The sequence below is a fragment of the Pelophylax lessonae genome (genome assembly GCF_965119305.1).
Source record: "Pelophylax lessonae genome assembly, chromosome: 5".
NCBI classification, from domain to species: Eukaryota; Metazoa; Chordata; class Amphibia; order Anura; family Ranidae; genus Pelophylax; species Pelophylax lessonae.
The window spans coordinates 342725317-342738451 of record NC_138772.1 but is presented as its reverse complement, the minus strand read 5'-3'; the positions used below and the strand labels follow the sequence as shown (position 1 = coordinate 342738451).

Below are 13135 nucleotides of genomic sequence, written 5' to 3'. Positions count from 1 at the left end.
GCTGAATTTTTGTACCTTGCTAAAATGCTGTTCCAATGGATTATGTACTAAAAAACCAAAAAAACAAAACACTGAAATGATAAAAAGTAAAATAAAACCCTAATCACTGTAATATCAACAGGTAGAAGCAATAAGTGATTCTTTCTAACGAAGAGGCTATGATGATCTGAAAGGTGTAGGTGGAGGCACATACATCTTCAAGCTACCAGTGTTGGCCTTTTTTTTATAAATCCAATTGGATGTTTTCTTACTGTTAGTGCATCCCAACATCTCATTTTATACTATCAGCCATCCCTTGGACGATAACTGAGTGGTGAAGGGCTGCTTCCCTGTCAAGGGTTGGAGGAATTATGAGGTACATCTGTCTGTTGATACACCTATGATTTTGCCATTTGGAAGTGCAATTTATTGGGATTGGTTTGATGTTCCTCATTGGACCGAAATATTTGTATAATCCCTTGCCTTTTGTCTCTATACATGATTCTATACATTTAGTTTGTTTCTATGTCAGGTAGATAATGTATACTTCTTGTAACACTTATCTTGTTTTTAACATGTAATATGAATAAACATTCTATGATTTTATTGTAATTCTTATCTTATGGTCTAATTGGTACCTTCAAAGTCCCACCAGCCCTCCCATTATTGCTCTCACTGTTCTGTTGCTTCATATTTTCGCCCTTTTTTCTTCTGTCTTTTATTCCCATTCCCCCTGTCCTTCCTTTCCCCTCCTCCCCCCCCTTCCCTCCTTCCCTCCTTTTCTTTTTCCCTCTTCTCCCTTTTTCCTATTCTCCTCCATTCCCTTTTCTCTCCTTTTCTTCCATCTTGGTCCACTTTTCCCATTTCTCCCTTCTTTGTGTCCTTTCCTTGCCCAAGCTCATGCCTTTGCACCTTAGGCTTTAGCTGCCGGTACACTTGGGAATATCTTTCCCATTATTTATTGTATAAATTTAGGGACGTGGTACTCTTTATATTTAATATATTACAAACATACAATTTTTGTTCAAAACACTGAAATGATAAAAAGTAAAAAAAAACCTTTACAAATTGCAAACCTAATCACTGTAATATCAACAGGTAGAAGCAATAAGTGATTCTTTCTAACGAAGAGGCTATGATGACCTGAAAGGTGTAGGTGGAGGCACATACATCTTCAAGCTACCAGTGTTGGCCTTTTTTTTATAAATCCAATTGGATGTTTTCTTACTGTTAGTGCATCCCAACATCTCATTTTATACTATCAGCCATCCCTTGGACGATAACTGAGTGGTGAAGGGCTGCTTCCCTGTCAAGGGTTGGAGGAATTATGAGGTACATCTGTCTGTTGATACACCTATGATTTTGCCATTTGGAAGTGCAATTTATTGCTTTTTTATTATTTTTATGAAAATTCTGTTCAATTTAACATGATTTTTTCTTTCCTCTGATGTGTTTTATTGGTTACATATTGCTTATGAATATGTTAAGAGCCTGCAGGAATAAGCAGCATAAAGAAATTAGTGCTGTTGACATCTGATAAAAAAAATAATACTTTTCTGCATGTCCTTTGACATAACAAGCAATGCCTTTGTGTAACAATGAAGCCACAATCGCATTTAAAATTAAAGACAGGGCATACAGTACACAAAAAGTGAATTCTGGTTTCCCTTTCTCTTATGTTAACTTACTAAAATTGTTATGCTCAGGCCTTAGTTGGACACCTCGCACCAGACTTCCCCTCATATGCTGGTAACTGCTTCCAGAGGTTTGAGGGACTCCTACTTAAAGCAAGGTTGGCATTCACACAACCCATCCAGGGAGACCCCTAAACCTTTGTTCACCTTTTGGCATAGTTGAACATACTACCTGTTAACAAGTAGATTCATCTTCTAATAACCGCTTCAAATGATTCTACTCTCAGCATGATGCTCCTGTATTTTGAATGTGAGTGAAGGCAATTTCATACAAAATATATGTTCTGTGAAGCTACTATTTTATTGTGTATGTCGCATACCACTAAATAAAAAAAAAAAAAAGAAAGAAAAGTTAATTCTCTGTAGTTTACACATGAATTGGGTATGTACTTACTGCATGACCCCATGAAGTCCCTGTTGTATGATATTCCTTAATGTATGCTTGCAGCTGATTCCAAATATTCAGGTAAGATTTTACCCAGTCAACATGGCGCACGTCACTTAAATAAAGTAAAAGATCAAATGTCACACTCCAGGAGCACATCAAGAGAAAACATTAAACAGAGATATAAACAATAGCCACGGTGTGCGAGAATTGGCCAAACCAACACACTTCATCGTCTTGTTGTACACTTCTAATATACAGCTCTGGGGAAGTTATTTACAATACATGGGGAGGAATACATAGTTCACACTCAGAAATGTTCTCAACAATTTTCTCTGCCAGTGAAGCAGTCTTTTTTTTTTCTTCTGCCCGAAGATTAATTACTGAAGATATTTTTCTGAGCTGTGTGCGGTCTCCCAGGATTAACATTAAAGTGGTTGTTAATAACTGCATTAGGTAGAGCATTTTTTTTTTTTGCTGAAAATGAAGTGCTTGTTAATGTTTTCTTTTCTAGCAAAAAATATTACTATAAATACCCTATAATTTGTACTGAACTTCCATGTTGGCTTCCTAAAATTTCCTTGTGCCATTTTAAAAAGGTTTACCTAACGTTGAACCAAGTCTTTTTCAAATGTCTATTCAAATTGTATAACCGAATAGGACTCTCCCAATGAATGACTGAAAACAGTGGCAGATTATATTTATGGTAGTTTGTGTGGTGGTTACCCTTGGACCAAATAGTCCGGGCAGCACTTTCTTGACTGCCCTTGCATTTATTGACACAACTAAGAAAAGATCCCTGCAGAGCTTTGGAGAAGTCTTCAGGGTTTAAAAAAAGATGCTGGTATACCTGTAGGCCCTCTTCCCTGCCTACCTGCATAGCTTCTCCAGTGGATGAACCTACGCGTCCTATCTAAATGGCAAAATAAATAAAATATGTATATTTAATTTGAGCTCAATTATAATTAATTGGGTCCTTCAGGTGGTTGAATAATACCATTTATCCACAGTTGTGCTATATACCTTAAAACTGATGTTCTACTTTACAGATATTTATGCATGCATCTACTCCTAAGGAACTGAACAAAGATGCATGAAAAACATTGAGTTTAATGTATTGATAATTGGAATATTTTAAATCATGTACAAAATGTATTGTTATGGAACTACTACAAATCATCTTGATATTATCTTGTCTGTTTTTTATGTAATGTAATGAGAATTGTACTTATCTAATAATAAATTGATAATAATGTATACGGGTGTATTGAGTGGATGTGTGTGTTGCACCCCATAAAAAGTCCAAGGGCAAACCAATGCTTTTATAACTAAATGGCAGGAACAAGTGCTCTAGCTCATTCCCAACCTGCACATGCACAGTGCATTTTTTCCTCCTCTGTTTCTGCAGTATCTGAGCTCAGTGTGGTGCAGCAGAGGAATTCCTACAGGTACACCTTTGAAACTAAAGATCTTTTTTTATAACGTTAGGACTGCTTTTTAATATCCTGGAGCAGTTGGAATGCCTAGGTATTTTTTTTAAGTGATTTATAGTTGATCTACAAGTATTGCACTTCAGTTCTTAAAGTGTCACTAAACCCACATCCTAAAAAACTATCAAAAATGCTGTATTACATGCTGTTCATACTCATTCAGTCACTATGAGATTCCTTTTTCTGTGTTCTGCAAAAAAAAAAAAAAAAACAGTTGTCCATGTCACCCAATTCAGCGAGGGATTTTGCAGCTGTGGTGTCAACTCTACACATGCTCAGTTTTCAGTGAGTATGTGTGCTGAGCATTTCCTTCCTATCACATCTCAGCATCCCATGTGACTATAGAGTCACACATGTGGGTGTATACACAGTGGTAAATGACAGCCCACTCCCTCCCTCCTCCTCCATGCCCATAACCAGCTGAACACAATAGGGGTGGGAAGATTGATGGAGGCCTCACCTCCCTGTTTTTCTAGGACCCAGGCTGGAGGGGTGTGACACAGCAGAAATCCGTCCACACCATGTTATTACCAAAAAGCTCCTCCTGCTTATGTTTCCCTGCCTGCAGACAGTCTGTAAAAGATCTGTGGCATGTGACAGCTGTATATTAATAAGGAAAAAAGTCCTAAGATGTTTTTTAATTAAAATTAGTGTCATTGTCCATATATAGAAGTAGAAGGGACAGTGTAAACAAAACAGCGTGTGTTTAGTATGACTTTAGGCCCTTCTGTGAGCTGTCAACACGCAGCACTTAGAGCCCTCTCATACTGAGGAGTTTTTTTAAGTGCTTTGACATAAAAAAGCACCTGAAAAGAACATGAAAAATGCTTCCTATTAAAATTAAGGAATGCTTTTACACTGGGGCGGTGTCCTGGCAGTGCGGTGAAAAAAATCCTGCATGCAGCATCTTTGGAGCAAGTTTGGAGCGCTAAAAAAAACACCTCAAAAATGCCCCTCCCAATTAAAATAAATAGGAAGTGCCTGAAAAGCGCCCGAAATGCGATTCAAAAGCACCTCAAAATGGTTTTGGGGAAGTTATTGAGTCACGTGTTCTTTAAAGACTGATCACTGATCATTGTGTTCTGATGGCGGGGAAGGCTCCCCGCCCCCACAACACAATAGCACAGTGGGGAGAATTCCCTCATCCACTTTGAATGTGTGGATGGGGGGGATTGGCACATTTTGTTTTCATTCAACCTGCTGTATACTTCTTTTTACTGCTAGACTGGTCCCTGCAGCCTATTCTCCCCTAGGCACTGGTGGTCTAAGGTTCCCTGATGCCATCAAGACTGATGCAAGGGATGTGAGGGCACTGAGAAACAGTCAACTGCTGGGACATAGGGGAACTTTGTCTGCAAGGGGAGTAGAGGATCTGGTAAGTAAAAGTGCCCCCCCCCCCCCAGATAACCTTTGCTGTTGGGCTTCAAACAGATTATAGGGAAGCAAATGAGTGAAGTTTATAGTTAAGGTTTACATACACTTTAATGCCAGTATATCCTACAGAGTTTTACAATTTACAATGTATGCCTATATTAAAATCAACTTCATACCAGGATTCACAGACTCAGAAATTCCATATTATATAACATTTCAGAAGGCTTTTTTGAAATGCAAATTTTGATGCTAACCCAGTCTTCCTACTCGCTACTACAGGCAGCATTGTTTAGGCATATTGTTAAGCCTAAATTGACTTATTATCATATGTATATTTTAATAATAGTAAAATTTCCTACAGTACTGTTGCATTTATCTGTATAGGATGAAGGTTAGTTAAACAATGTTAATACATTTCATGGAGATGAAAGGAAGGGAAAGGAAAAACATAATAAGTAATGCCTGACTTTACGTCACACGCAAGAGACTAATAAGTAATACCATACAGAAGTCTGGCATTATAACATACAACAGAGATGAGCCAGGACCATAAACCAAAGTCTAAGTGAACAATTAACATTAGTAGACCAGTCCATGTTGAATTATGTGAAGCTGTAGGTGTGAATCTTAACATACTATTTATATTACTAATTACTAGTTACATTTTTCCTATTTAAATAACTGTATGCAGACAACCAATCATTTCCAAACATGCAGTGGTAAATTTAAAAAGAACTAAAGGATTTTTTTTATTTTGGATAGTGTAAGGGAAGGTTTTTCTTCTTTGCCATCTGTATCCCATTGTGGAGATTTCCTATCACTTCCTGTCCCATAGCCCAAACAGGATGTGAGCCGCAATCCCTTCAAAGTGAGGGAAACCCTGATTGTCCCCAGGGTCACTGGAACTAGTGTCTGCATTGGCAGGTTTCCTCTCTTTTCCTGTTCTGGGGACAACTGAAAATTTGGGATATTCCATTACTTTCACTCTTGGTGATACTAGTTAACAGGACAAAAAAGAGGGTGAATCTCCCTGGCTGTTTATAAACATGTCTGAAATCTGGCTAAGGCTTCACTAAAGACAAAACTTTTTATTAGTTTTGGATAGATTGGAGATAGATTAGAACACTTTTTAGGGTTTTATTGCTTTCTGTGCTACCCTTTAGGGCATAAGTGCTCAACCTGTTGACCTCCAGCTGTTGCGGAACAAGTCCCATGAGGCATTGCAAGGCTGACAGCTGCAAGCATGACTCTCAAAATCAAAGGCGTGATGGGACTTTTAGTTCCGCAACAGCTGGAGGACCACAGGTTGGACACTCATGCTTTAGAGAGATTCACCCTCTCAATTTTTCCTGTTTACCATTGTCACTGAAACTGAAATTAAGGGAAGATCCTAAATCTTGAGTTGTTCCCAGAACAGAAAAAGTGGAGAAATCTTCCAATGGGGACGCTAGTTCTGGTGATCCTTCCTGATGACAACACGGGATTCCCTCACTATGGAGGGATTTCCACGCACTACTTGTTTTGGCTATGGGACAGGAAGTGAAGTGAAATCTCACTTCTCAATAGGACACAGAGGGCAAAAAACCCAACAGGGGTTATAACACTCTCTTACTTTATTCAAAACAAACAATAAAAAAGTTATAACTTTTTTTTAAAGTTCTACTTTAAGAGTCGGTTCACACTATGGCGACAGGACTCTGTACTACTTCGGGGGTGACTTCTGAAGTCCCGTGCACCGCGACTTCGGCGTGACTTGCACGGACTTCATATAATTGAAGTCTATGCAAGTCGCTCCGAGGTCGCCCCGAAGTAGTACAGGACCCTTTTTCTAAGTCGGAGCGACTTGTGTCGCTCCTATTAGAACGGGTCCTGTAGCAGTCAATGGACCGCGAGGGAGCGCGACTTGTCAGGCTGACAAGTCGCCTGACAAGTCGCGGCAGTGTGAATCGAGTCTAAAGGGAAGCTTAAGTTTTGTTGAACAAACAACAGTCACTCCAATCAAGCTTTATACATTGCATTGATATTGGAAAACTTGGTGTTCCCCTTAACATGTCTATTCTCAAAGAGATTGTCAATGCCTTCAGTGTTATAATAAGGAAAAAGAAAATGAACATCATCTGAACCCCCCCGTCACCCTTTAGAAAAGGTCCTATGGCAGAAGACGCCTCTAATTTGATTTCCAGCTATTTCACAGACTTCTGGAAAACAAATTCTCCTCTATGGGTAGTCAGATGTAAACTGACTTGTGTCTGTGTACACCTGCCTATCTCCGATCAGGCAAAAAGAAAGGGAAGGGGATCTGTTCTCCTCCATCTGGCTGGATCGGAGGAAATCCGACTGCCCATAGAGCAGAGTGGGCTGTCATCCAGCCGCTCAGCTCAGCAAAGGGTCAGCGAACAGATCACCTGCTGAACAAAAATGGATCTGGCCTGTGTGAAAAGGGCCTAAGGGCTCTTTCACACTGGTGTTCCGATCAGATCCGCCTGTCAGTTTTTTAGGCGGATCTGATCGGATGCCCCATTCAGCCCTATGGAGCAGGGGATGTCAGTGGTGACATGTCCGCTGACACCCGCTGTTATCAGCATCTGATCCTGTCCGTGAAATCCAGACGGTTGTAAACCCTATTTTCCATCCATCCTGGGGATCGGATCGGATGGGATCCGGCGGTCTGCTCTCATCCGATTCCCCATAGAGAGCAGCGGGGCCCTGACACCTCCATCTCCGCACACAGCGCGGATACGGAGCTGTCATCCGCCGGCTTAGCGAGATCGGCGGATCGATTCCCGCTGAGCAGAGCATGGTCCGCAACGGAATGCAGACCGTGTGAAAGAGCCCTTAAACATTCACGCGAGCAACAAATTAGATTTCTGGGGGCATGTTCTACACACACTGGGGTTGATTTACTATAGGCAAAAAGACATTCTGCAAGTGCACTGGCTACAGAGCTTAGTAAATGAGGTAAAGATTTGCTTTGCAAAGAATACCCAATCACATACAAGGAAAATTAAAAAAAAAAAAGCATTTTTTCTTGCACATAATTGGATGATGGAAGTCAGCAGAGCTCTGCTCATAAACTAAGATCTGGAGCAACTGTACTTGCAGGGTGCAACTACCCTTTGCAACGTGCACAGTTTATTTGCTTTAGTAAACCAATCCTACTGTGTTAGAAGTGGCTCATTTAGTAATGATATATGCTCTATCAATATATTAGGAATTGGGGAGAAGTCCTTTTAAACTACTTCTTTGTTTTCAAGGTTAGTAAGCGCTTTCAGTACAAGTATCCTAAAGCCTGCATCTATAAGCAAGCCATTGCAACTGTTGTGCTTGTGTCCCTACATATTGCCTTTAATCCATATTACAATTATCATACTGCAGCTACTCGATTTTTAAAGGTTTGTAATGTGTTCTACAATGTACGAAATATACTATATACTGTATCATTCGCATAATACGTACATATTTTTGTAGTCTTTCAACACTCGGTTTGTGTAAAATGCAGCAGCATCGGCCATCTCCTTCACATAAGGACCTGGAGCAGGGGTCTAAATATAAGACAAATTAGAGAAAGGCCATTAGTCTGACAAGAAAACTTAAGGCACCTACACAGGCTTTTAAAGAAGGAGTCAAATAAAATGCAATAGGACTACAAATGCTAATTCTCACTCAAATGAACTTTCCATATTGTTCAATATTATTAAACACATTCGGTAATCACCATTATACTAATTATTGCAACTTAGAACATTTTATAACACAGAAAGGGGCCATAAATATTTCTGAACATATTTAGCTGCCAAAAGATATAGGGAAGTTCATATGGAGTGTACACCTGTGTAGGGTCGTGTTTACCCACACAAGAATGCACTGGTGTTCTATGCATCTCTCTGCAGGCAGCCCCATTGAAGTCAATTGAAACGCGGCAGCTGCAGAGACACAGACGCTGCTTTCAATCTGACATCTGTGTTGGTGCAGGTGCATGGTCCCGAACATAGACAGTGTGCGTTTGGTGCTGTGCACCCACACAGATGTCAGATTTAGAGCAACATCTATGTCTGTGCAACTGCTGCATCTCAGTTGACAGCAACTGAACTGCCTGCATGGGGATGAACAGAGCACCTATGCGTCCCTGTGTGGGTAAACACGGCCTTCCACAGGCATGCTCTTTAGTATGCCCCATGTGAACGAGGCCTTTATCAACTAGAGAACAGCTGAAGCCTCTTTAATTTCAACTTTTAAAACTGCAGAGGGCCCTCAAAAAAAAAAAAAAAAAAAAAGCGAGAGGACTATGTTTGGACCAATTAAACAATGGTTTGACAAGGCTGTCCTAAAGCATGATTAAACATCTCTGGACCGCCCCATAGCAGATATACTACTACAGGGCGGCCGCGCTTTGCAGAATCACGTATATATACGTGATTCTGCACTTCCACCTAGGGGGCGCACTGCTTCTGCTTTGATTACTCACAGCAGAAGCAGATCTGTGGGTGTCGGGCAATGGATGTCCGCTGGCACCCATCGATCTTCAGCCAGAGACACAGAAAGGAGCTCTGCCTATGTAAATAAGGCAGAGCTTCATTCTGACAGGGGGAAAGTGATGGATTTCGTGTCCAATAAAATCTATCACTTCCCCTAATAAAAGCCGCACACAGTTTACACAAAAACACTGTCTAGGCACATAGTTAACCCTTTTATCACCCCAGATGTTTAACCCTTTCTCAGCCAGTGTCATTAGTACAGTGACAGTGTATATTTTTAGCACTGATCACTGTAGTAGTGTCACTGGTTCCCACAAAGTGTCAAAAGTGTCAGTTAGTGTCCGATTGTTCGCCGCAATATGGCAGTCCCGCTGTAAGTCGCTGCTTGCAGCCATTACTAGTATAAAAAAATTCCACTATATATCCCATAGTTTGTAGACGCTATAACTTTTAGGCAAACCAATCAATATACACATATTGGGATTTTTTTTCTTCCCAAAAATATGTAGCAAAATACATATTGACCTAAATTTATAAAGAAATTCGATTTTTTAAAAACATTTTATTGGATATGTTTTATAGCAGAGGGTAAAAAAAATATGTTTTTTGTTTTCAAAATTGTCGGCCTTTTTTTTTTTTTATATATCTAAAAAAATAAAAACTCAGTGGTGATCAAATACCACCAAAAGAACTTGATATTTTGCCACAGGTGAAAATGGCAAACATATCTAAATTGAATCTGGTCCAATTATCTATCAATGGAAAATCTGGGGACAATTTTATGCCTACATTTGTAAAAAAAATTTTTTTTTTGTACACGTTGTATGCTGCAAACCCAATAACTTTGCAGTAAATATATTATAAACTTGTCCCCCAGGAATATTTACCCCACTTCATGGACCAGGCAATTTTGTGCAATACTGAACTGCGTTTTTTTAACTGACAATTGCACGGTCATGCAGCGCTGTATTGAAAAAAAATTGATGACATTTTTTTTCCCACAAAAAGGGTTGTTTCACAGATCTCTCAGATTGTGTGCTAGGATAAAACTCTAATCAGAAAGACAAATGGAGACATTACTGATTCTGACATATTTAGTGCTATTAAGGCCCCTTTCACACATACGGACCATTTGTCCGTTTTTCATCCATCCGTTGACGGATGAAAAACGGACATCAATGCATCTCTATGTAAAAATGGATGACAACGGATGATCATCTGTTAACATCCGTTTTCATTTGCTTCTGTCAATGTCTGTTTTTTGGAACGGATGAGTGCCCTATTTTTCATCCGTCAAAAAAACGGATCGGACGAAAAACGCATGTAAACGGACAAACGGTCCGTTTTTCATCAGTTTTTTGCATTGGTAGTGGATGTAAAAAAAACCGGATGAAAAATGGATGAAAAACGGATGAAAATGGAATGAAAAATGGATGAAAAACGGACGAAAAAGGATGAAAAACTGATGAAAAATGCATGAAAAATGGATGGAAAACGGATGGAAAACTGATACATTTGACATGACTGAACTGATGAACTGAAGGCCCTAAGGCCTCTTTCCCACTTGTTCAAGTTGTCATGCAACTTTGGACGTCAGAGTTGCAGGACTTGCAACTTGAGGGCCATAGACTTCAATGTTAACCCTCAGAAGTTGCCAAAAAGTCATACCTGAATGTTATACAATGCAACTTGTGTGCAACAGTTGTCCATTAAAACTGGTAAAAGCCAAAGTTGTATCCAAGTTGCACCCATCCATATTTGCGTCAAAGTTGCTTTAAAGTTGCATCAAAGTTGCACCAAAGTTGCACTCCAAAGTGGGCTCAACTTTGAAGTCATACAAGTGTGAAAGGGGCCTAAATCAATTGGAATATGTGTGTCTGTGTGTTAAAAAGGAGGTGATCTTACCACAGCAATCCAGCCAAGTGCCAGGATACTTTCACTCACGGCAGAAAGATGGTTGAACATCTGGCTCCCTCGGTTTTTCTCTCGGAATGTCTGGATCTCAAGTATTCTTTCTGATACAGGTTTTAAGATCAACACCGTCTCATCCTGTAAGCCAGTAGACAGTTTAGTATGAGAAATGGATGCATGCCACAATGTATTTCATTTTGAATTAAAAGCTTAATCCTATGCAGCAGAATATATTATTTTATACCTGTTCTAATATCACTCTAGGCATGGTAGTTGCTTTATTAGAACACCCTTAGATTGTGTATTTTTTCTTCTTTTTGAACACCTAATAGATGATTCAGTTACCCGATTCCCCCATCCACACATTCAGGGCCGTTTGAAGGAATTTGGGGGCCCCAAGCAAAATGGACATGGAGGCCCCCCCGCACACACGCAAAGCCTACAGGAACCACAGCATAGCCAAAAATGGAGTGACAGACTATCAGCGTGATCATACCTGTCGCTGGCCTGGTCCGGTCCACGTGTGTGAGGAGGATGTGATGACTCATGGCGTGTCTCTCTCTGGCGAAGTTCGCGGGCCTGGTGGGGTGGCACCACTCCCGTGTGCGCTTTAGGCTGCCTAGGCTGGGGCGCACTGCGCAGATGCGCGCCGCCGGCGCGCACTCTCCCCCTAGCGAGCCAGCGTCGCGTGACGTCATGCCGCTCCTCCACAGGCCGCCTGTGTGTTGTGAGGCCGGCCTGTGTGTGTGAGGCACGGTGCGCGGCCTAGGCGTTTGTGTTTTGGATTTTTGGGCCAGCTCGGGGCCCCAAGCAATTGCTTGTTTTGCCTGCCTTGACACGACGGGCCTGCACACATTCCAGGTGGATGGAGGAATCACTCCCGCTTAGCTATAAGGGATGATTTGCTAAAGGAAACTAGACCGAGCACTTTGCAAGAGCAGTTGCTCCAGAGCTTAGTAAAAGGGTGGAAGCTCTGTTGACTTCCATCATCCAATCATGTGCAAGCAAAAATTCTGTCTTTTTTTATTCCCCTGCATGTGATTGGGTATTCTTTACCTCTTTTTCTAAGCCCTGGAGTAACTGCACAGTCTACTGGCATTTAGTAAATCCGCCCCACTGAGTTCTGACATAGGGGGGACTTTCATGTGAACGAGGCCATCAAGATCATAAAAACAGGTTTTGATTTTTTGGCTGGTTTTGCCTGGCATCAGACATACATTTATAAACAGTAAATCTTTTGCCTAAGTATAATAAAGCATTTCATGGCAAGTGTTCCCGTTCAATGGCAGCACACACTACTAAATAAATAGATTTTTTTCTAATGTGAAAAGTACCAGTAGTACCTTCGCAACTTTAAAATGCTTAAAATTAAAAAATTGGCAGTGTAATACCAATCTTAGCTCTTAAATATATACAGAGAGCCGTGCTACACAAACATTTCTCCCTTCTATGTTAAGGCCACTGTTACAGCTGTTTATATACTGCTAGCATTTCCAACTCAATACAATATTGCAGGGTAAGTGATAAATGTGTACAAGCTACTGTGCCTTCTTCTTATTAAGACAAAGCTGATACAGGCAGAACAGCCAACAGAAGATCATGCCAGCCTTTCAATTATTCTCAGGCATTCCAACTTGTCTGGCAAATTCAAAATGATCAATCTGGGCTGTGCTGTTTAATCTCATGAATTTCATTTCACAAAATCACAATTCAGTACTGAATGTTGTGTCACAAATTCCTGTTCATTAACCACTTTAAGACCAGAAGGATTTGCCCCCTTAATGACCAGGCCCTATTTTGCGATTCGGCACTGTGTTATTTTAACGG

At 40.5% G+C, this 13135-nt stretch overlaps 1 protein-coding gene across 1 annotated transcript in view; it reads right to left on the bottom strand.

Moving 5' to 3' along the window:
• The window catches only part of CAP2 (cyclase associated actin cytoskeleton regulatory protein 2), a 206906-nt gene that overhangs the window by 34645 nt on the left and 159126 nt on the right, over nucleotides 1-13135 (bottom strand). The window contains exons 5-7 of the mRNA XM_082258081.1: nucleotides 11303-11446; nucleotides 8379-8464; nucleotides 2068-2173 (exon numbers count right to left, since the gene is read on the bottom strand). Coding sequence (XP_082114207.1) covers nucleotides 2068-2173; nucleotides 8379-8464; nucleotides 11303-11446 — 336 coding nt within the window. The remainder of the gene's footprint in view (nucleotides 1-2067; nucleotides 2174-8378; nucleotides 8465-11302; nucleotides 11447-13135) is intronic.